Source organism: Pungitius pungitius, chromosome 20, assembly GCF_949316345.1.
Source record: "Pungitius pungitius chromosome 20, fPunPun2.1, whole genome shotgun sequence".
Lineage (NCBI taxonomy): Eukaryota > Metazoa > Chordata > Actinopteri > Perciformes > Gasterosteidae > Pungitius > Pungitius pungitius.
In genome coordinates this window covers 11,769,807-11,788,212 of record NC_084919.1, presented here as the reverse complement: position 1 = coordinate 11,788,212, position 18,406 = coordinate 11,769,807, and the positions used below count along the sequence as shown (strand labels likewise).

Genomic DNA, 18,406 nt, shown 5'->3' with positions numbered 1-18,406 from the left:
ATAGCTCTAGTTTCTAGTTCCCACCAATTCCAAACCAAAATGTTTGAATTCAACACTGAAACATGAACACAACTTGCACATATATTTACAAAAGATATATTTACTCAATTTGAATGTTAAATTACTTCATCATTTGGACAACACGCAGTATACAATGCAAATCCTTGTAATAATGTCAGTACACCATAGAGGGGAGAACCCAGTGGGATTAACATTTTTTTAAAGATCAACCTAGTAATGACAATAAGTACTGCAGGAATTTGGCATTGTTATCAATAGAAAAATAAGTGTCTCAATCCACATAAACATTCCATTCCACCCATTGAAATACTTTTTAGCATTCAATAGTGACCAAGAGGGTCCAAACCCCTACAAAATACAGCTGTGTATTTTGCCGTGTGCCCTACTGACCTCGGGCATGTCACTGTAGCGAGCACCAGACTCTGAGACGTCGCTGACATCTTTCAGCAGATCGTCCAGACGAGGCATCTCAGGACACATCTCCTCCACGGTGTCCGGCATACTCAGGACTAGAAAAACACAAAAGACAAAATCAAATGACCTTCAGTGCTCTGTACACAACAACGTCAAGACTTTGTAAATGAATTGGATTGTGATTGAAATGAGGAGGAGGATGGGGCGGCTCACTGGCTCTCTCTCGGGGGGTTTTGGTGTTGAATACAGACAGAGGGTTGTAGCCGTTTAGGTGGGGCTCCAGGAACGCTACAGGCATGGCTCCGACCAGGGTCGCCAGGCTCTCCCCGAGCGCTGGGAGATGCCTGCAGAGCAACATGAAAGTTGATAAAGTGTCACTTTAAAAGAGCACGTTATCTCAGATTATGATACGGTTGTTTTTTTTCACTGTTTTATTCAAAGCTGGAGTCAGCTCAAATTGAGAAACTTAACAGTTTGAATTTCCAGTCCCGATGTCACCATGAAAGTGTTTCATTTGTGTCCTTTACACTAAGCTGAGAAATATAACTAAATAATGAACCTCTGCTTCATTTTGTAATGCATACTACATCAAAAAGACTACTTTAAGTGTATCATAAATTAAAGGAGTAACCGAGGCATCATACATCCTCCTTCAACTCTTGAGATTGATACAAGTATAACTAAATCAAAAAGCTTTACAACCTAATCATCCTGTACTTCATAAAATACCCTTTCATAGCTCCTTAAAACTAATACTTGCTATATATGTTCCTTAGAATTATTCATTGCGCTGAACCAAATACCTTATTACATCCAAATGCAAAAACTAGGAAAGGTTGGCCACCTACCGCTCCACAAAGGCATTCTTTCCTATTCCCAGAGAGTAGATACAGGTCAGGATTCTGAAGCAGGACAGCTGCACATCATTCACTGGCAAACAAAAAAATTCACCATGAACACCATATCTTACTATTTTTTAATTGATCGTTATTTGCAATTCCAAAACACCGCCGCGGTATATTTATGTTTGCTTCTCAATCACAACTCAATATAGACCAGAATACAAACTCACGCAGCAGTTCAACCCCAAACTCGTATGTTGTGATGTGCTGAAAGAGGGCAGTAAGGATGGGCAGCAGCGCCACGGTCACGTAGTTGATGCTCTGTGTGACGCTCTTCATCTGGGCACGCGACTGCGTGAATTTGCCCAGTTTCAGCATCTCCAGCAGCTTCTCCAGGTCCTCAGCGGCGTTCTCAAAGAAAGTCCGAAAACTTGCCTTGACCAGCTCCGAGCCAGACTTCATCACCGTCCTGAGGGAGACCACCAGGGCTGAGGGTGTATGCTCGAGACAATGCTCTCCCCGACGGATCACTGTGCAGGTACGGACGACTCACCTGGTGTCAAGGGTGTGAGACAGAATGTCCAGACAGCTCACCATCATTGCAGAGTCACTTCCTGTGAGAGAAACGCTCACTGTAGACGTGGAAATACATTTCAAAAGCAAAAGGGGCGCATGAGCACACGGAAGCAATGGCGACCTTACCAAAGAGAGAAATCCTGTGTCTGACAAGAGCTGCCAGCTTACAGAACAAGCTGGAAAAGAAAGACGGTAAGAGAGGAGTTGGAACAAAAAGGATGGAGAGAAAAGCGAGGAAATAAGAAAAGTTCTGGTGAAAATGTTCAGGAGAACTCCTCCCACTGAGCTAAAAGGGAAGACTTGGTGGGAAACACAATCTCTGAAGAGAAAGGAACCCGACCATGGGAAATGTTGATTACACAGATCATCCAATGCTTCAAGCAGTACCTGGTGACCATCTCTTTCTCTTTGCTGGAAGCACAGCCACAGCTGCTCATGTTCTTGCTGGGCGTGGACAGGAAGTAGAGACAGTGGTTCTTGAAAGTTTGATCCGTCAGGGGAAGCAACACCTGGAGAGAAAAAAAGCAGGTATGATACTAAAACCTTAATCCAATGCCTTACAAAAAGTAAATTCCACAACCTGTCAGCGGTTCTGTTGCGAAAAGTTTTCAGACCTTGGCGAAGAACTTGATTTCCTGGTCATGAGGTGATTTGTCCGTCTTCCCACTAGTGGCCATAGCCTCTGGATTTTAACAAAGTGAAGAATCCTGAATTAATATAAAGCGCCTCTTAGTGAACTGGTTTGGTGGGTTTGAAATACTCACCAAGGTGAGCAATGAACTCCTGGGCAGAGTCAATGTACTTCAGGAGCCTTTTGAGGAACTGGTATGTAAAACGCTTCTCCATGGAGGATGATTCCTGCTCCATGTCTTTCAGACCCCTGTCAGATGAAAAAGCCAAGAAATCACAAATGATAACTGTGCCGATGATTCGGGATGCTCCAACTGCCAATTTACAATTGCTATTCAGTTATTTTAGGTTCAGAATAAGACATTGAATTCAATTCACTGTTGTGAAAACCTTCTTTTTGAGGTTATTGCTCCTTTTTTTGGACTTAAAAGGTGTCTAGATAGCAACAGTAAGGCTTCTGCCCTCACACTGAGGAACTTTCACACAAACATCATGTTATTTATGTGTGTGTGTGTGTGTGTCAATGTGTAAAACCATCCCGCAACACTTCTGCGCATTGAGCAGTTTTTGTCTCAAAAAAATATTTTTTTTTCTCCATCAATTATTAAATGCAGTGTTTTTTAATCAAAGGTAAAATGTTTTGCATTCATAGCAGTGTTCATCAGGATGTAAACTAGATTTACTTCACGATGCAGTCCAAGTTCCCATAAATTTAAAGAAATTGTGATTAGACAGGTAGAAATGATGGTTAGGTTTTCACCTGACATTGAAAACGGTAAACTTTTAAAAGTGCTTTGAATGGTTGTGACGTTGTGCTTTGTTTTCCTTGGTGTTAGTTGCTTATTTAAAGAAGAACAAACTGGAGGGAGAGAAAGGGAACCTTAGGATGGCATAGCCACTGATCTGCAGGAATTTGAAGAGCTCCTGGGCCTTCTCTCGGTCTCTGTACTTCTCTTTCGCTGTCAGCGTGTCATAGGGAACCAGCAGCGGATGGGTCCCTCCTCCTGACAAGTCCAATCAAATCATTTTATACCCACTTTAGAGAGCTCACTAGTCAGAATGAATAGACTCAAGTCTATTTTTTAAATAAAACATTTACACACCTTTGCTAAGGAGTTCAGATTTCTTTTTCTTGGCCCAGATGTTGTGATAATTTTCTGCTACGATCTCCACCATGCCCTGCAGTTACAGCAAGAGTGTAAACTTTTTTCCATATTATTACTATTAAGAATATAACAAATTGAAAAAAAACAAACCTGTAATTCTCTAGACAAAGTGACATTATGTAAATCCATTGGAGCAGGAGTGAATCCATTAATCTACAAAGACAAACAGACAAAGAAGCAGAAACAGATTTCAATACTAAATACACAAGTTATCTTTAGTATTTCTCTTCAAAAATCAACATGACGTTTACTACCTTTGGCTAGCTGGCACAATTCAGTTGTTTCATTATTTGCAATTCCTAATCTCTGAGATTAAAAAGCTATGAGTAAAAACGTAATGCGTTCAAAAAAACGCAAAAAAAGTAAAAAGCAAATGGCTTCACCCTGCAAGGTTGGCTCAGCCTGATTACACACACTGCATTTTGCTGTTCCTAAAGTAGTGTTTTTATGTTTAGGGTAGCCTCTGAGCAAGGAGAGATGCATTTAGCTTCTACTTTTTCTAACTCACTCACACAATGTTGGTTGCTTTGTGTCTGTGACACACTGTCTCTAAGAGCCTAAAAAAAGAGACTGAAGTAAAAAAAAAAAAAAGGTCTAAGTTGAATTTTGATATGAGTTTTCAATGCAGCCTCTTGAATACAACAACACAGGAAAGTCGATGCCATTTCATAAAGCGGAAACAACTTTGAAAAGAGAAATAGTGAATTAGTACTGCAGAGGAAACATTTGTGGGGACAATAGTCTAATTCTGATGGAAATATCGCATTAGATGCATGAAGTTGTTACCGGAGACTCTGAGATCTTTCGCTGTTTTTCACTTTCTCGTTGTTGGAACATGGCGTCTCCTTCCTTGGTCCTCTCAATGTTCCAGCCCATGGCCAGCATGCTCTTCAATGACTCTCTCACTGGCCAGCGGTACGTTTCTCTCTCCTACGTTATGAACGCACACAAACGTCATGCAACAGTTCACCATGCTTGAAAATGTTTATACAGGCCAAGCACATCTGATAGAAAAATCTAATTAAATGACTTACTTACATTTTCTAAGTTATTCTTCAGTTGGAACTTCATGTAAATGAGTATTTTGGCATGAGTCACTCAAAAACCTGTTGCACTTCCATGACTATTTCAGGTTCACGTTTTCTTTAAACGTTTTCTTCCGTACGAGACAAATTCATTTGTCCTCTTAAGAGAATGCGACCCCTGAGCCCTGCATGCCAGCGGCACCATCACGTCACCAGCTCTGGCTAAACGTGAGAGGCTGCAAACTGCCAGTAAAAGCTGACCGAGCCAAAATGTATTCCACTGAGAATAAACGTCCCCTTTGATCGACAGACAATCGGCAGCGAACAGGATGCTCCCTCCTCCCTTAACGCCTGCCTGGTGCGTGTGTACCAGTGTGCCCGTACCTTCTCACTCAGAGCTTTGTAAGGCTTCAGCAGTGGATGGGTTTTGGCCCGCTCGTCCAGACTGTCTCCATGCTTCCAGCCGGCAGACGCCTGCAACAACAGCTGCATTTCAGGAATGTAAACTACGCTGTAGAAGTACTAATACACTGTGAGTTCTTGCGGGCCAGGTATGCTACTGCAGCTGAGCGACTTGAATTACAGACAAAATGAAGTCATCAATGTGCTATCAGAGATGATATGAATCTGAAATGTGACCAAAGGGGGAACTAACCTTCTCTGAGGACCACTTGTCATGGGAATGCTCTGCGTATTTGTTGGCAATGTACTCAAGTTTTTCAGGAAGAGAGATACTAGAAAGAGGAAGCCATGTTTAAATAATCATTTCAATGTCACTTGTACTTGCAAACAACGGAAAAAAAGTTTTAGATACGCAATCTTTTCATTTTCAGACCACTCACTTGGCGGTGCTGATGGGTTTGGGATCAAAGTTGCCCTGTGCATCCACTGATGCCTGTTTTTCCAGCGTCGCTCCAAGACTGGCATCCACAAAGTCTGGAGGCAAGGCTCCAGCGATGGCACAGAGGCATGACATGGCCACTTTGAAAAGGTCGGCGTCATACTTCTACAGAAGAGAACAATTGAGGAATGACGACTTAGCTGCTGATCTTTTAGATGCACTGACTTGAGTGAAGCAAAGACAGCGATAAAAAAGGAGGAGGCACAATAAAAGACAGAACGCTGGCTAGTGAATGCTTGTCACAGACTGATGGAGGATTCATCCATTTTAGCTTTGCCTCGGCTGCACTGCTCTCACGCACAACGTTCATCTTTCGTTTCACAATTTAAAAAAAAGAGCCAAACTCAGGTGTTGAAAAATTAAGTTGTCTGAAAGCAGAATATAGAAATATCAACAGCAAACAGAGGGCAGCTTCAAGAGAGCACCCAGGACGACACACTACTTCTCCTTTAGTTATGAAACAGAGAGGATTTAATAAAAAGCATACAATGTTGTTTTCCAAAATCGTAAATACAGATAAATACTGTCAGCGTTTCTTAATGAATAATCTGCACAACATGGTTCCTGGTTGTACCTTCTGAGAAAGGGAGTCAAAGATTCCCCAGAAGAGTTTCTTGGTCAGAAGGAGCTCCTCCTCGGAGGCTATGCCAAAGCTGCCCATACCGGACGGCAGGCAATAGTACTTCCAGTTCTGGTCGTAGTGGTTGGTCAGGAGCTAGAAATCGAATTTAAAAACACATACCACACAACCCTTTTAGTTTAACTTGATCAAAGACTCTTGCAGATCAACGGCCAAGGAGTAATAATTTGACTATTTCTTGTATAGAAAGTCAAATACATGATGTCTTATGCCACCTGACTTCATATGGACCTTAAAGAAAGGCTTTGGTGAGGAAACATCATGTCTGGGTGTTTAACACACAGCAAATGAGGAGGATAAATGGCTTGTGAAACATGCAATGGTCAGATTGATCCTGAAAAAAAAGCGTCAACTCTTGTTTCCAATCATGAATCAAGCACAGTAGTGACAAGAAACCATTCAAGTGTCTCACCCCTATGGGTATCTTGCAGTATTCAGTCAGCATGGGAACGTCAAACACCAGCCGCCTGAGTAGCTGCTGCATCATCGAGGGACGCAGGTATCTGTGAAATGTATGATTTACGTTACTTAAACATAAAAAGACACCAGCAGTGGGTGGAGACTCCCTAGATATCACACATTTGTTACACTAGCTCCAATAATTGCAGATTCAATGTAATGTATTATCCTCAAGACCAAGTTTGACACAACAAATTAAATATAATATGTTCTCATATCGACTGAGGGCAAATATTCTGAAATTTTGCAGTATCTACGGGGCAATGTTATCAGAAAGCTGCAGCATTCATGGTCAGTTCAGGTTAAACTCATCATGTGGTTACAACACGAAGGTATTTGTGGGATAATTCTGTCAATAAGTCAAAATTGTTTAGATAGTACTGCAGTTATACTCGTTGAACATCTTAAATATCCACTCAAATGACAATTCATATAAGATATTTTTAAAAAGTAGTGTTACGGTACAAATCAGAATAAATCCCATGAAATGTACCATTGTTTAAAACAATAACGGTACTGACAATTCTTCATCGCGTTCCCTCCCTTACTTGCAGATAGCCAGCAGACACTCCTCGATGGCGTCCCTCTGGGCTTTGGTGAGCGAGCGTCCTTTGGACAGCCGGTAGATGGTCTGCAGCGTGGAGTCAATCAGCTGTGCGTTGTGCTCGGTGTTGCTAAAGAGGGCGGCACATCGGGTGAGCAGCGGCAGCAGGGCCGAGCCGATGTACCTGTTCATGGCCAACGCCGTCTCAGTGGTGCTCAACACTTCCTGTGGAGCAGAATGAACACATGGGAACGAAAGGATGAAGACGCACAGGACACGTCGGAAGTTGCCGTGAAAACAGGCCCTTGGGCACCAGCTAAAACAATCAATGTTTTAAAGGTCTAGTAGTATAAAATCAATACGCGATTCATCACTATGTCTTTTCTTTTCCTTTCAAAGCTTTACCTGAAGACCACTTCCACTCTTGATACGCATAGAAGGCTGCGCTGAGCGGAGGTATTTTAATTAAGTTGCAATACTATAACGACAACAGCAGTACAGTAAGAAATGCAATATGTGATTTAAACACTTAGACACGAGGGGAAAGAGCCTTTCTACTTTCTGCAACTACAGGCTAAAATACTTAAATGTATTCTTTTAAATGTATTAAATGTATTCCTTTAGGATACATTGGATACAGTGAGGAACAACCAATGTCTGAAAGTGCAGGTTTGCTCAGGCCTTTAAAACTACAAGTTTTGTGGGTTTTCTATTACTCACCGTGTCCAGGGACGCAGAGGCTCGCAGGTCAGGCAGGAAGCCGACCTCCAACAACTGCAGCAGGAAGCTCTGGTCCTCGATGCCGTACACTCGTTCCAGAAAGAGCACCATGGAGGCCTTGTGGTCCGGACAGAAACTGGCTGCCATGTCTGGTTCTGTCACTGTACCATCTGGAGGTTTAAACACAGTTTAGGGGAAAAAGTTCAACGGCTATGTGGGAACATTGTATTTATTATTTATATATTGCATTCAGTTATTTTCTTAGTGTTCCATTTTACCTCAAAAATAGATGCATCAAATTTGACGTGAAGGTATTGTTTCCAGAATAGTGATGAAAATGATTTTAGTTGAAATAACTACATTAACTCATTAATTCATAAAGCTGCAAAGTAACTCAAAACACTTTTTTTGGCAGAATGTTTCCCTGCAGTATAAAAAGTGGGATCTTCACTCCTCAGCTTGCCTGATATGACACATTTTTTGTGCAGATATGCGCTCTTATTTTAGCTGCCTTGATCTGACAGTGTGACTCACAGTGCACTTGGGCCATTTCACAACACTTTGTTCACATTTCTAGGCAGTGAGGTAATGTAGCATATTCGTTTATTAGAATCTGATGTATGGTAGCTTATGTATTCCCGGTTTGAATTTAAATGGGTTACCAGTTAGTGGGATCAGTTTCAGTAGGAGAGAGAGACGACACGCGCACCATTGTTGGATCGTTGTTGACAACAATGGTAGCACGATTGCGAGGGAATATAGTCACACATTCCTAGCCAAGTTGCATAAAAGTTTGAATAATTTACCAACATTCATGAAACATTCACAGACAGCCTCTACCGGGTGTTAAGGGACAAATCCCTGACAATCCCCGCTTGTAGAGAAGAGACCTCAAGGAATGAATCTCACAAATAGATGTCAAATGAACAAAGAAATAAACAAAAAGAAAAACCTTGTCGGATAGATTTTTTTTTTTTTTAAAGAATTTTAGAAGAAGAGAAGCCGAAAGAGGTTTCAAACCCCATTTCAGTCTTCAATCGAGTCCAAGCAGCTTTTTTCTATATCAGTTGGGGTTTAGTTTCCGTGTCAAATGACAGGTTTCCTCCACGCTACATTTTTTTTTTACCATTGCTGGTTTTCTGTGGCTAAAAGGGTTCAGCTTCGTGTTTATTTTTTGTTTTCCAACCATCAACATCAGCATGACCATATAGAAATAGATGAGACAACCACCACAACACATACCTTTATTGAGCACAGGCATTTTGAGGGGGATGCTGATGATGCCCACCAGGTCCGTGGTGGGGACCAGAGAGCGCAAGATGGCTCGGATACGCAGTGCTTCACCTTTACCTGCATTGATAAGCTGTAACACACAGAAATATAATAAATATATTTTCTTATCAGTAGAGGCCTTATCAAACACTACATGGGTCACAGTAAAAATATCAAAATGATTCAGATAGCGTTATTTCCTTGTTTAGGATGTTGGGTTAGGGTTAACTAATTAGAAAAGCTATATTTTTTATAGTTACAGTGCAGTTTTCAGTAGTTTAATTTAAATCGACAAACACTAAGACAACTCTTGGTTATTGTTAAAACCAATGTTCTCAACAATATTATGTTGTTTAAATTTAATTTAATTTAAAAGACGTGAAAAGAAGCTGTTAGAGGCGCAGAATAAGCATAAGCATTAAAAAGGAATGTATTTCTGGGCCAATGTTCCACTCCTTATTTAATTCAGGTAATTGTAGTGGCCTCTGTAGAGGATGGTCATAACATGAAAGTCATTCCTCACATGCATCTCTGGAGCGCAGCGTCCCAGCAGGTCGATAAGAGCTGAGTAGAACGACATGATGGCGTTGCCCATGTGAATAACTTCTCCTTCTTCCTCACCAGAGCTGAAATGCAAAAAACACACATATCTAGGATGGTGCAAAACGTCGTAGTCATACAGACATCAGGAAGCATAAACTCACGTGTCATTTTATTCAAGGTAATTTGAGAAGAAAATGGATACCAGAAGACCGATATATCAGTTATGTGAAGAATTATAACAATATCTTGGCACAATACATGAAATGGACGCAATTATTTTGAGGCGCTTCCCAATCACTTCTCTAAATTACCCCTTAAAAATACAGTCAGTGTATCATTCAAAATGATGTGATGTCACTTTATTTTTTAACTTTAATGTTTGGTTCCTTAAATCATCCAACGAGTAATTCCACCTGTTCCTTGATTTCCCAAGTACTCTGTAAAAATGAATATTGGACGTCACTCTGCTCACAATGAACGAACAATATGACATTTAAACTGTTGTAGTACGATTAATTAGTTTGATAACTAAGAATAATGCTTGTTTTGCTGCACAATTCACCAAAATGACAACGGGGTACTTAAACACTAGTCAGTGCTCGGTGGGGCATTTGGTGTCTCATGAGGATCTCATGGCTGCTCCGCTGCTCCTTTAACAGAATGTCAAAACACTGTGGATTCCTACCCAGTGGTGGCCACAGAGGAAGCCTTGGGCAGGTCCAGGGCAGGATCCTCAGATATCTTGGTGGCCTCCTTCATGGCAACCAGCAGGCCCTGACCTCCCTCTCCCCTCAGGGCGGGGCCGAAACACTCAGGACGTCTGATCAGCAGCTTCACCACCACGTTGGCGTTTTCTTCCACGCTCTCGCCTGGGTGTACAAACACGACGGGGGGAGGCGGACATTCGTGGGTGACGATAGAAGTTACTCACAGAAGGACGGGTCTGCTGTGGTCCCGCCGCGCGGCCCTAGTGAAAGTCGACATACCGTTGCAGAAGACGACGAACCTCAGGAAGGACAGGTAGCGCTCGCCCTCTATAGGGTTCCAGCCGAGGTCTGGGTAACCCTTGGCAACCAGCATGGCACAACTCTGAAGACCACAGGCTGCCAGATACGTCACCACCTACACAGACAGGAATGATTTTTCCCTGCTGGCTATCATAATGGCATAATTCATCTTTTGGACTGTCAATGTGAGAAACAGTGAAGGCTTGAAGGCATTTTCTGGGCAAGCTTATTCAAATCATACATCTTATATTAATGAGAAAACTGGGGTGGCTCGAGGTTTCTCTATTTGTCTTACTTTTACCACACAAAAGGACAGCAGTGAGGATTTGCAAAAAGAAGGAAGGATAATAATCTGCCAATACCACAGAAAATACAATTCTTAATATAAAAGGATATAATGCCATCAAGCAGGGCTGGGGGAGGTGGCTAAGAAATATTATCTTGAGATGTTTAAGCTATGCGTTTATGCACAATATATACCTTAATATTTTCCCAATATCTGTATGTATCATAATCGTTTAACCTTTTGACGTATGCGAGCAAACTACCAGGATAATTCAAGCAAACTAATTCTATACTAATGCAAGTCTATCATACAGCATATATATCTGCTACGACAAATAACTCAAGGCCATGTTGAACAGAACAAATATCGAATTTCAAGGATTCAATAATAGTGTAAATCGCAGAAAATTTCAGGCTCAACCATTTGGTAAAGATGTTAGTTTGTGCGCTCAAGTAGCACACCTTCTCCAAGTCAGGCTCCTCCAGGGCCAAAGCCAGACTGTTGTTGTCCATCACCGAAGAGGCTGCAACATCCAACGGAGTGGAGCCGCGCATAGCTTCAGAGGCTACACACACACACACACACACACACACACACACACACACACACACACACACACACACACACACACACACACACACACACACACACACACACACACACACACACACACACACACACACACACACACACACACACACACACACACACACACAGTGTTAACAGCAGAGCAAAAACTTTATATTTGTCTTAAACAACAGGGGGCAGTCTGTCTCCATATGAAAGAAAATAGTAAAAGGCTTCGAACTGGCAGAGCTCCAATACTGTATTGATTTAAAAATATTAACACCTAGAGTCGCAAACACAACACATATTTTTTTCAAATATTATAAAATATACAGAATATAAATATATAGAATGTTTTGAATTAAATGCATCACTAGTCATGGGTATGTGTGTATCCAAATTTCTTCAATACTCCTTATTGTAATTAATGTCAATTAATGTCTTGATAACTTTAAAAACTGATTTATAAATAAGCAAATATCAAATGCTTCCCCTGAGGCATAATGAACTGGTGTGTTAGCATTCATCAGTCTTGTGTGCATCATCTCCTCCTTCAGTCGGGAGCTTTACTAACAGACGCAGCAGCAGACGCAGCCCAGTGACTCATCAGTTCTGCCCTGCATGACCAAATAACCCCGGTCCCTCGTTCCTCTGCCTTGCTCTCTGCTCAGCTGCCTCCTTCTCTGCCTCTTTCACTCACTAAACTGACACCCTGAGGTACCCTGGGTGATACGTCTGTGTCTGAAATTCAAATAGCGGATGAAGCCCCCATGCAAGAGGAACCCATTAGTCCCACAGAACATTTTACATTATTTTTGCAATAGAAAACGAAAACATTTCAGTGTGATTTCAGTTAAATGTAATTTCTTTGACTTCTTTTGTACATATTTCTCTCTTCCACTAAAGCCTCTAACTTTCTCTCACCACAGCATATTCCTCATCTGAAAGCATCATTTTACCCTATGCTCAGCCTTCATATTGACATTTTTCCATACATTTTATAAACTTTGTATTCCTTTATCACAATAATAGTGAAGTGCTCACCCAACCCAACGCTGCTGTTCTCCAGCAGGTAGCTCAGGTGGTCAAACATGGCTTTCTGATTCTGGCGGCTAATACGACAGAAGTAGCACAGGAAACGACAGCAGCTGGCCACCATCTTTGGGAACGCAATCTCCTGTGAAAAAAAATAAAACACAAACGTAAAGATGTGCTGTTGTTAAGCGGACCCTCATTTTTTATATCACAAACATTATTCTTTGAAAATGATCAAGCAAAAAGATGTTGTCATTGGCAATTCTAATCTATTGGAAGTATCCCGTGTCTTACCAAGAGCCAATTATAGTCAATTAATAAAATCTATTCTTTTCAATTCTGTTGAGAACACAACTGGAAAGTAATTTCACCTCCAAGTCCTCATGCATATAAAGCGGTTTCCTCTTTATAAGCCTCCTTCTGGTGTGGCTTCAGTCCAACGTTCAGTGAGCATAAATCTAAGAGTGAAGTACTTTGTGTCAACGTTGAAAGACAAGTTGCTTTAACTGTTCAACTATCAATGATGGCAATGGTTTCCACTTCTAAGAGCAACCATTACTAAGTAATTTCCCCTTTCTAAAATGATTAGGCCTTTGTGAAAACTTTACTTGTGGGGCAACAATGGCCATGCATTGTAAAACTAAATTTAATTAAAAATAAAATGTTCTTATACATTGGCTCCTTAATTATTTAACAGAATTCTAACATCATTTTGTGAATGTAGGATGAATGTTTGCAAAGCTTTTACACTTACACAAGCGGTGGTAAAGCCACTTTATATGGCCACAGTTAGCGAGGCCCGCGTATCAAGTGACCCTAAACGGGTCTGGAATTTATGTCCGGGACTGTGATGAGACGTTCAGTATCAGATGTGAAGCACTGAATGTCTCGCTGAGGTCTTTCTGTCTAGGGCGTAATTCACGCTTGGCACTGGATGTGGCATTAAATCACAACCATCTCTTTCAGCTTCTGTCAGCAGGGCCCGAAAAGGACAGGCCGGAGAGGCCTCCTTCTCGCCCCTCTCTATTACCCACTGTGGCTTTTCTGAGAATTCGGTTGTTGATCTTGGCTAGCTTCAACAGCGCAGGATACAAAGTGCTTTCCCGAAATCAATACACAACCCATCCCAGAGATTCCAGATAAAAGTTAAAGGCGCATGAATTGAACTGAGCTCCAATGTGCTTTCATACCTGTGACTTGTCACCTCCCAGAACGTTGACCATGACCTCCATGACGGTCTCGTGCATTCCCAGCACCCTCATCAAGTTGGGATGTTGGTAGAAGACCTTGTTGTTCATGATGTCTCTGGAAATAACAGAAAACATATTTAGTGAAAGTTTTCTTGCATCAGAATTCTTTGAGGCAGTTTGCACAGCACATTAGAAAATGGTCCGACCTTGATAATGACAGGGTAAGTAATCATTCTCTTACCCGAGTCCATCAATCATGAGTTTCTCCTCCTCCTTGCCCATGCGTACTGACAACAGAGACCTAATTTGACCCAGCGATACCAGCAGGTTAATAGCATCCTGCACGGAGGCGGCGCTGATGGTGTAGGACTTCTTCATGGCCCGGAGCAGTTCCCCGATGCCGTCATACTGCCTCCTCAGCAGGCTGAACATCACTCTGACCAGCTGTGGGTCCTGGATATGAGACTCCTGAGCCCAGCTGGTTATGGTCTGGGAGATTAGCTCCTTCAGGTTGGCTAGAGCAGTGAGAATTCAAAATCCATGGATGAGTAATCATATAGTTAATTAAGTGCATATGGTTAATGATGTTAATGTGTTGCCCTTTGATTTCCACTGAAGTAAATACAGGAATTGGAGCACATGAAAAACAAACTGTTAAACTAATGGTACTGAGAATGGGCAATAATGTGAGCCACAATTAAAAGGTGTAAAATGGCATCCTGTTGCAACATATTTGGTTGTGTGTGAAATAAAACTGTTGCTGGAATTCTTTGTGAAAAAAAGTGTGAAAAGTAGTTTGTAATGCATTTGGTACTCAGCTAGGTTACTCCATCAAACATGTCTGCTGCTAATAATCAGACGTATCCAGGACAGCTTGTTGGCTGTCAGAAGCACTGTGATTATTACATTTATATTTCTGGCATAGCAAATAGTTTAATCTCAAATGAAGTGTGTAACTTGATTTGAAATTGGATTTTTGGATGATGTATACACAATACGAGACAGATCTATACGACTCCACCTACACCCTGTCTAAACATAGGAATTCTTTATATTGCTTCATTGTTCCCAAGTCTTAAACAAGGCAAAACTCAATGTAACACTAACAACCTTCTCTTATTATCACTCTAAAACTGGATTAGAAGATAAAGATGGATCTTGTTTCAAGTAAAATTCTAATGACTCCTCCTGCTCTCAACCCTTTTCTTCCTGCAGTAAGGTGAACTTAAACGGTTTGGGTATAATTAACTTTTGCTTGTCCTTCAAACTTTTGATTACTTGGAAGAACATTTCTGATATTCAGACACTCTTTAAAAAAAACAGGTGTGGGCTCTGATCCCCGGGTAGCTCAAAAGTCTGTCCTTTATTAATGCATTTATCGAAGATCACTAAGTACAAGATTATAGAAACAAAAGGGAAAACCAAAGGGAGTTTTATGTTATGTTCTTTAAGGTGTTTGTCTGCGTAAAACTTCAATCAATTTTAAATTTCACAGACAAGCAATAATGAAACTCTGAACAACTCCAAAGAAAGTGCAGTGATAAATGACGCGGCCGGAGCTAAATGCTGCACCTCTCCAAATCGTACATTGATATTCCAAAGGTATTGCTAACGCTTTGGGTCTAACAGCCCAACATCTGTGGCGAACAAAGGGTCACATTTGAGCAGAATCCTAATGAGGGACGAGGCAGATAAAAAGTGAGAGAGAGAGAGAGAGAGAGAGAGAGCGAGAGAGAGAGACAGCCACCCTGAAGGTGAAGGTCTCGCAGATTCACATCTGCTCTGCGTTGTGTCCTAACAAGGGCTCTGGTATCATCGTCATCACCAACTATCTCAAACTACCGCGTCTGCAAGCTACTGTATATTGCAAATATACACTCAACATGCGGCTGTTTCTAAAATTGAAGAGGAGCCGCCAGTTTTCTCGCTCATCATGTATTATCACACTTTGATAGGATCATCATGATGTGATGTGGAAGAGTCCATGCAGGTCTTCCACAATAATCTCTTCACTTAAGAAACATTTGAATAATGCATGCTAGGTGTGGGAAGTCGGAATGCTGGAGTGAAGCATTAAAATTCATAGCAATATAGTCTTTTAGTATTAGTACTATTCCAAACGGAACATAGCCATGCTTTCAGCAAAGGGAAACAGAAACGGATAATACAACCACAGGCACCAGCATGAAACAAAGAACTTCTTAAACCAGTTGCCGGGCAGGCTCTTAGCTTCTGTATAATATATATATGTATGTTAATACCAATATGGTGTTTTTTAACACAGGTAGTACAAACATTTGTTTGAACATGGAGTAAATTGTGTAGCACAGAGAATTTATTCAACAAAAACGAGTCTATTTGCACCTAATTTGATTCCCCAGTGTCAGTTAAAAATGTTTACAAATACACCTGCGCTCCTGTGGTTTGACATTTTACCGTCTGAAAAAACTACAGAAATAATCTTTGCATCCGATCCTTAATCCCTTCAATTATGAATGCATTTGAATAATTTACAATTTCACAACATTATATAAGATGTTGAGAAATGTTCCTTTTTGGTGTTCAGAGTTACTTACTGGGAGCAGCCTGCTCCATCTCTGACGGTTCCTTCTCGGTCTTCTGAGGTGGACCTTTGATTTTGTAGAGTAAAGCGAGCAGACGGCCTTTTATCGAGGTGTCCTGATCTTCCTCTTCCTCCTCCACAGGAATTCCTGCAAGGCAAAACACATTTCCTTCTCAGAAATGTAGGTTTTTGTTTCAAGGGTTCAAAAAGTAAAGCAAATCAGTAAAAATAATCTTCTATGTGAGAACATAGTACGTTGGTACTATATTACTTCTGACAACAGATAACCTTAAATCAATGCGACCGGAGGTTATAACACCCCAAAAACCACTGACAGTCTTTTGGTCAAATATCAAGAAGAATCCTTTTGTCCGAGAATATATCCTTCCTCAGTTCTGTACAATGGATGAACCAAAATCAACACTTTTTTTTTTTTAAAGAATCGAGAAAGTAGTTGGACTCAACCACAATGCAGTCGCAATTCTTCATGGAAGGAGTTGAGTTCGTCCTGGATCTCCTCGGGACAGGGGCAGTCCTCCCCGGCACTGAAATTCAACAGGATGTTTATCTGCAGGAAACAGACAAACACAACAATAATGTTAGAAGCAGAGAGTGGGGAAGTGAATATAAAATACGTTTTAGAGAGCAGGAGGGATGAGCCGGAGGGGTAAAGGTGTGTGAAAGCATGAATAAATGGAGGCTGGAATACAAAGCAGATAGCACCATCGTTAAGAGTCATAACACAACGGCAGAAGCGGCTGCCGTCTCCTGCAGTTAGTTCTCATGCGGCTGTCTAGATAGTACCCGCCTGATCAATGCAGAAATAATCTGACGTCCGGTTCAGACTGGATGCTCAAGTCTCATGACTCTGTCCTTTCGCCGCCGATCTAAACCAGTAGGGATGCTTACTTTCTGTCTGCTCTATGTTCTGTTAGCAAAAGTGGCAAGAAAGCACACTAATCTGTTGTAAATGATGGCATTCTTATACCTAGACCTTCCTCCTCTCTTCACCTTCTGTCCTCCTGGATTTTCAATCATCAAAATCTGTGTTTTTCAAATAACGAAGGGTACTTACTCCATGTTCAGAGAGAGAAGAGAAGGAAATATGCAGCATGTTGTGACTGTGCTCATCTTTACAATGGTAAATGATTCTGAATAGCTATTAATGTGCTATGTTTGCTGTATGTTACAGGCTATATACAAGAGCTTCTACCTTGAGCAGAGCGGATGCAGAATCCAGCTAAGGCTATTCTGGCTGTTTAATGAACCACATTAGGGACATACAGTAAACTTTGGAGGATGTTGTCCTCAGTATACACCTGCTGTTGAGTACTATAGTACCTCAAGCATCAGTGTTTGCAGCTTAAAGGAAATGCTATTACATGTGTGGAAAAGATCTGTGAAGAAATAGAAACAAATGGGACTTGTGGCTAATGAGGAGCAAAGATCATGTTGTATAACCGCTCTATTCTAACAGACAGAAACATGAATGTTAAACGGGGTGAGCTGAGATCCATTGAAATACTTGAGTTTGGTTATAGCAGCAAGATTGTAGCTGCTTACATTGATGCATCTTACATCTTCATACATAAGAAAGCGGTGCATCAGAAACCGTGGTTTTAAAAGGAGAACAAAGAGAAAGGTAGTTGATAAGGTAATGAATGGGTAAACAACCAGATATATAGTATATTCAATGCTTATGTCTCCAGATACAACACCGCAAACCAATTACATCTCTAACTGGATGCAATCCGTTTGTCATTGTGTACGGTCCATTGCAGTATAGTACCTGCTCGTGTGGGGGGGAACGAAACTCTTTAGTCTTTTTGGCAGTGACGGCGGCGGACATATTGAACGCCAGCATCAGCTCGTTGTAGCGGAACTTCTGGTTGAACTGCAGCTTGGACACAAAGCTGTCGGAGAAGGAGACGATGGCCTCGATGCGTTGCTTCAGCTCACAGTCACAGAAGTAGTGCAGCAGCTCACACATCTGAAAGGAAGACAT

The 18,406-nt window shown here is 41.4% G+C and overlaps 1 protein-coding gene across 7 annotated transcripts in view; it reads right to left on the bottom strand.

Moving 5' to 3' along the window:
- ryr3 (ryanodine receptor 3) overlaps positions 1 to 18,406 on the bottom strand; it is a 79,961-nt gene that overhangs the window by 16,805 nt on the left and 44,750 nt on the right. For all 7 annotated transcript variants that reach the window (XM_062559598.1, XM_037449838.2, XM_037449839.2 and 4 more), the window contains 31 exons: positions 18,191 to 18,391; positions 16,867 to 16,969; positions 16,415 to 16,549; positions 14,080 to 14,353; positions 13,839 to 13,953; positions 12,658 to 12,790; positions 11,508 to 11,611; positions 10,740 to 10,875; positions 10,439 to 10,622; positions 9,734 to 9,836; positions 9,181 to 9,301; positions 7,939 to 8,108; positions 7,223 to 7,443; positions 6,628 to 6,718; positions 6,150 to 6,290; positions 5,517 to 5,680; positions 5,330 to 5,408; positions 5,059 to 5,148; positions 4,436 to 4,579; positions 3,740 to 3,802; positions 3,587 to 3,662; positions 3,364 to 3,487; positions 2,618 to 2,733; positions 2,468 to 2,535; positions 2,241 to 2,362; positions 1,980 to 2,029; positions 1,831 to 1,891; positions 1,508 to 1,746; positions 1,284 to 1,365; positions 649 to 779; positions 412 to 530 (listed from right to left, as the gene is read on the bottom strand). In XM_062559598.1, coding sequence (XP_062415582.1) covers positions 412 to 530; positions 649 to 779; positions 1,284 to 1,365; positions 1,508 to 1,746; positions 1,831 to 1,891; positions 1,980 to 2,029; positions 2,241 to 2,362; positions 2,468 to 2,535; positions 2,618 to 2,733; positions 3,364 to 3,487; positions 3,587 to 3,662; positions 3,740 to 3,802; positions 4,436 to 4,579; positions 5,059 to 5,148; positions 5,330 to 5,408; positions 5,517 to 5,680; positions 6,150 to 6,290; positions 6,628 to 6,718; positions 7,223 to 7,443; positions 7,939 to 8,108; positions 9,181 to 9,301; positions 9,734 to 9,836; positions 10,439 to 10,622; positions 10,740 to 10,875; positions 11,508 to 11,611; positions 12,658 to 12,790; positions 13,839 to 13,953; positions 14,080 to 14,353; positions 16,415 to 16,549; positions 16,867 to 16,969; positions 18,191 to 18,391 — 3,960 coding nt within the window. The remainder of the gene's footprint in view (positions 1 to 411; positions 531 to 648; positions 780 to 1,283; positions 1,366 to 1,507; positions 1,747 to 1,830; positions 1,892 to 1,979; positions 2,030 to 2,240; positions 2,363 to 2,467; positions 2,536 to 2,617; positions 2,734 to 3,363; positions 3,488 to 3,586; positions 3,663 to 3,739; positions 3,803 to 4,435; positions 4,580 to 5,058; positions 5,149 to 5,329; positions 5,409 to 5,516; positions 5,681 to 6,149; positions 6,291 to 6,627; positions 6,719 to 7,222; positions 7,444 to 7,938; positions 8,109 to 9,180; positions 9,302 to 9,733; positions 9,837 to 10,438; positions 10,623 to 10,739; positions 10,876 to 11,507; positions 11,612 to 12,657; positions 12,791 to 13,838; positions 13,954 to 14,079; positions 14,354 to 16,414; positions 16,550 to 16,866; positions 16,970 to 18,190; positions 18,392 to 18,406) is intronic.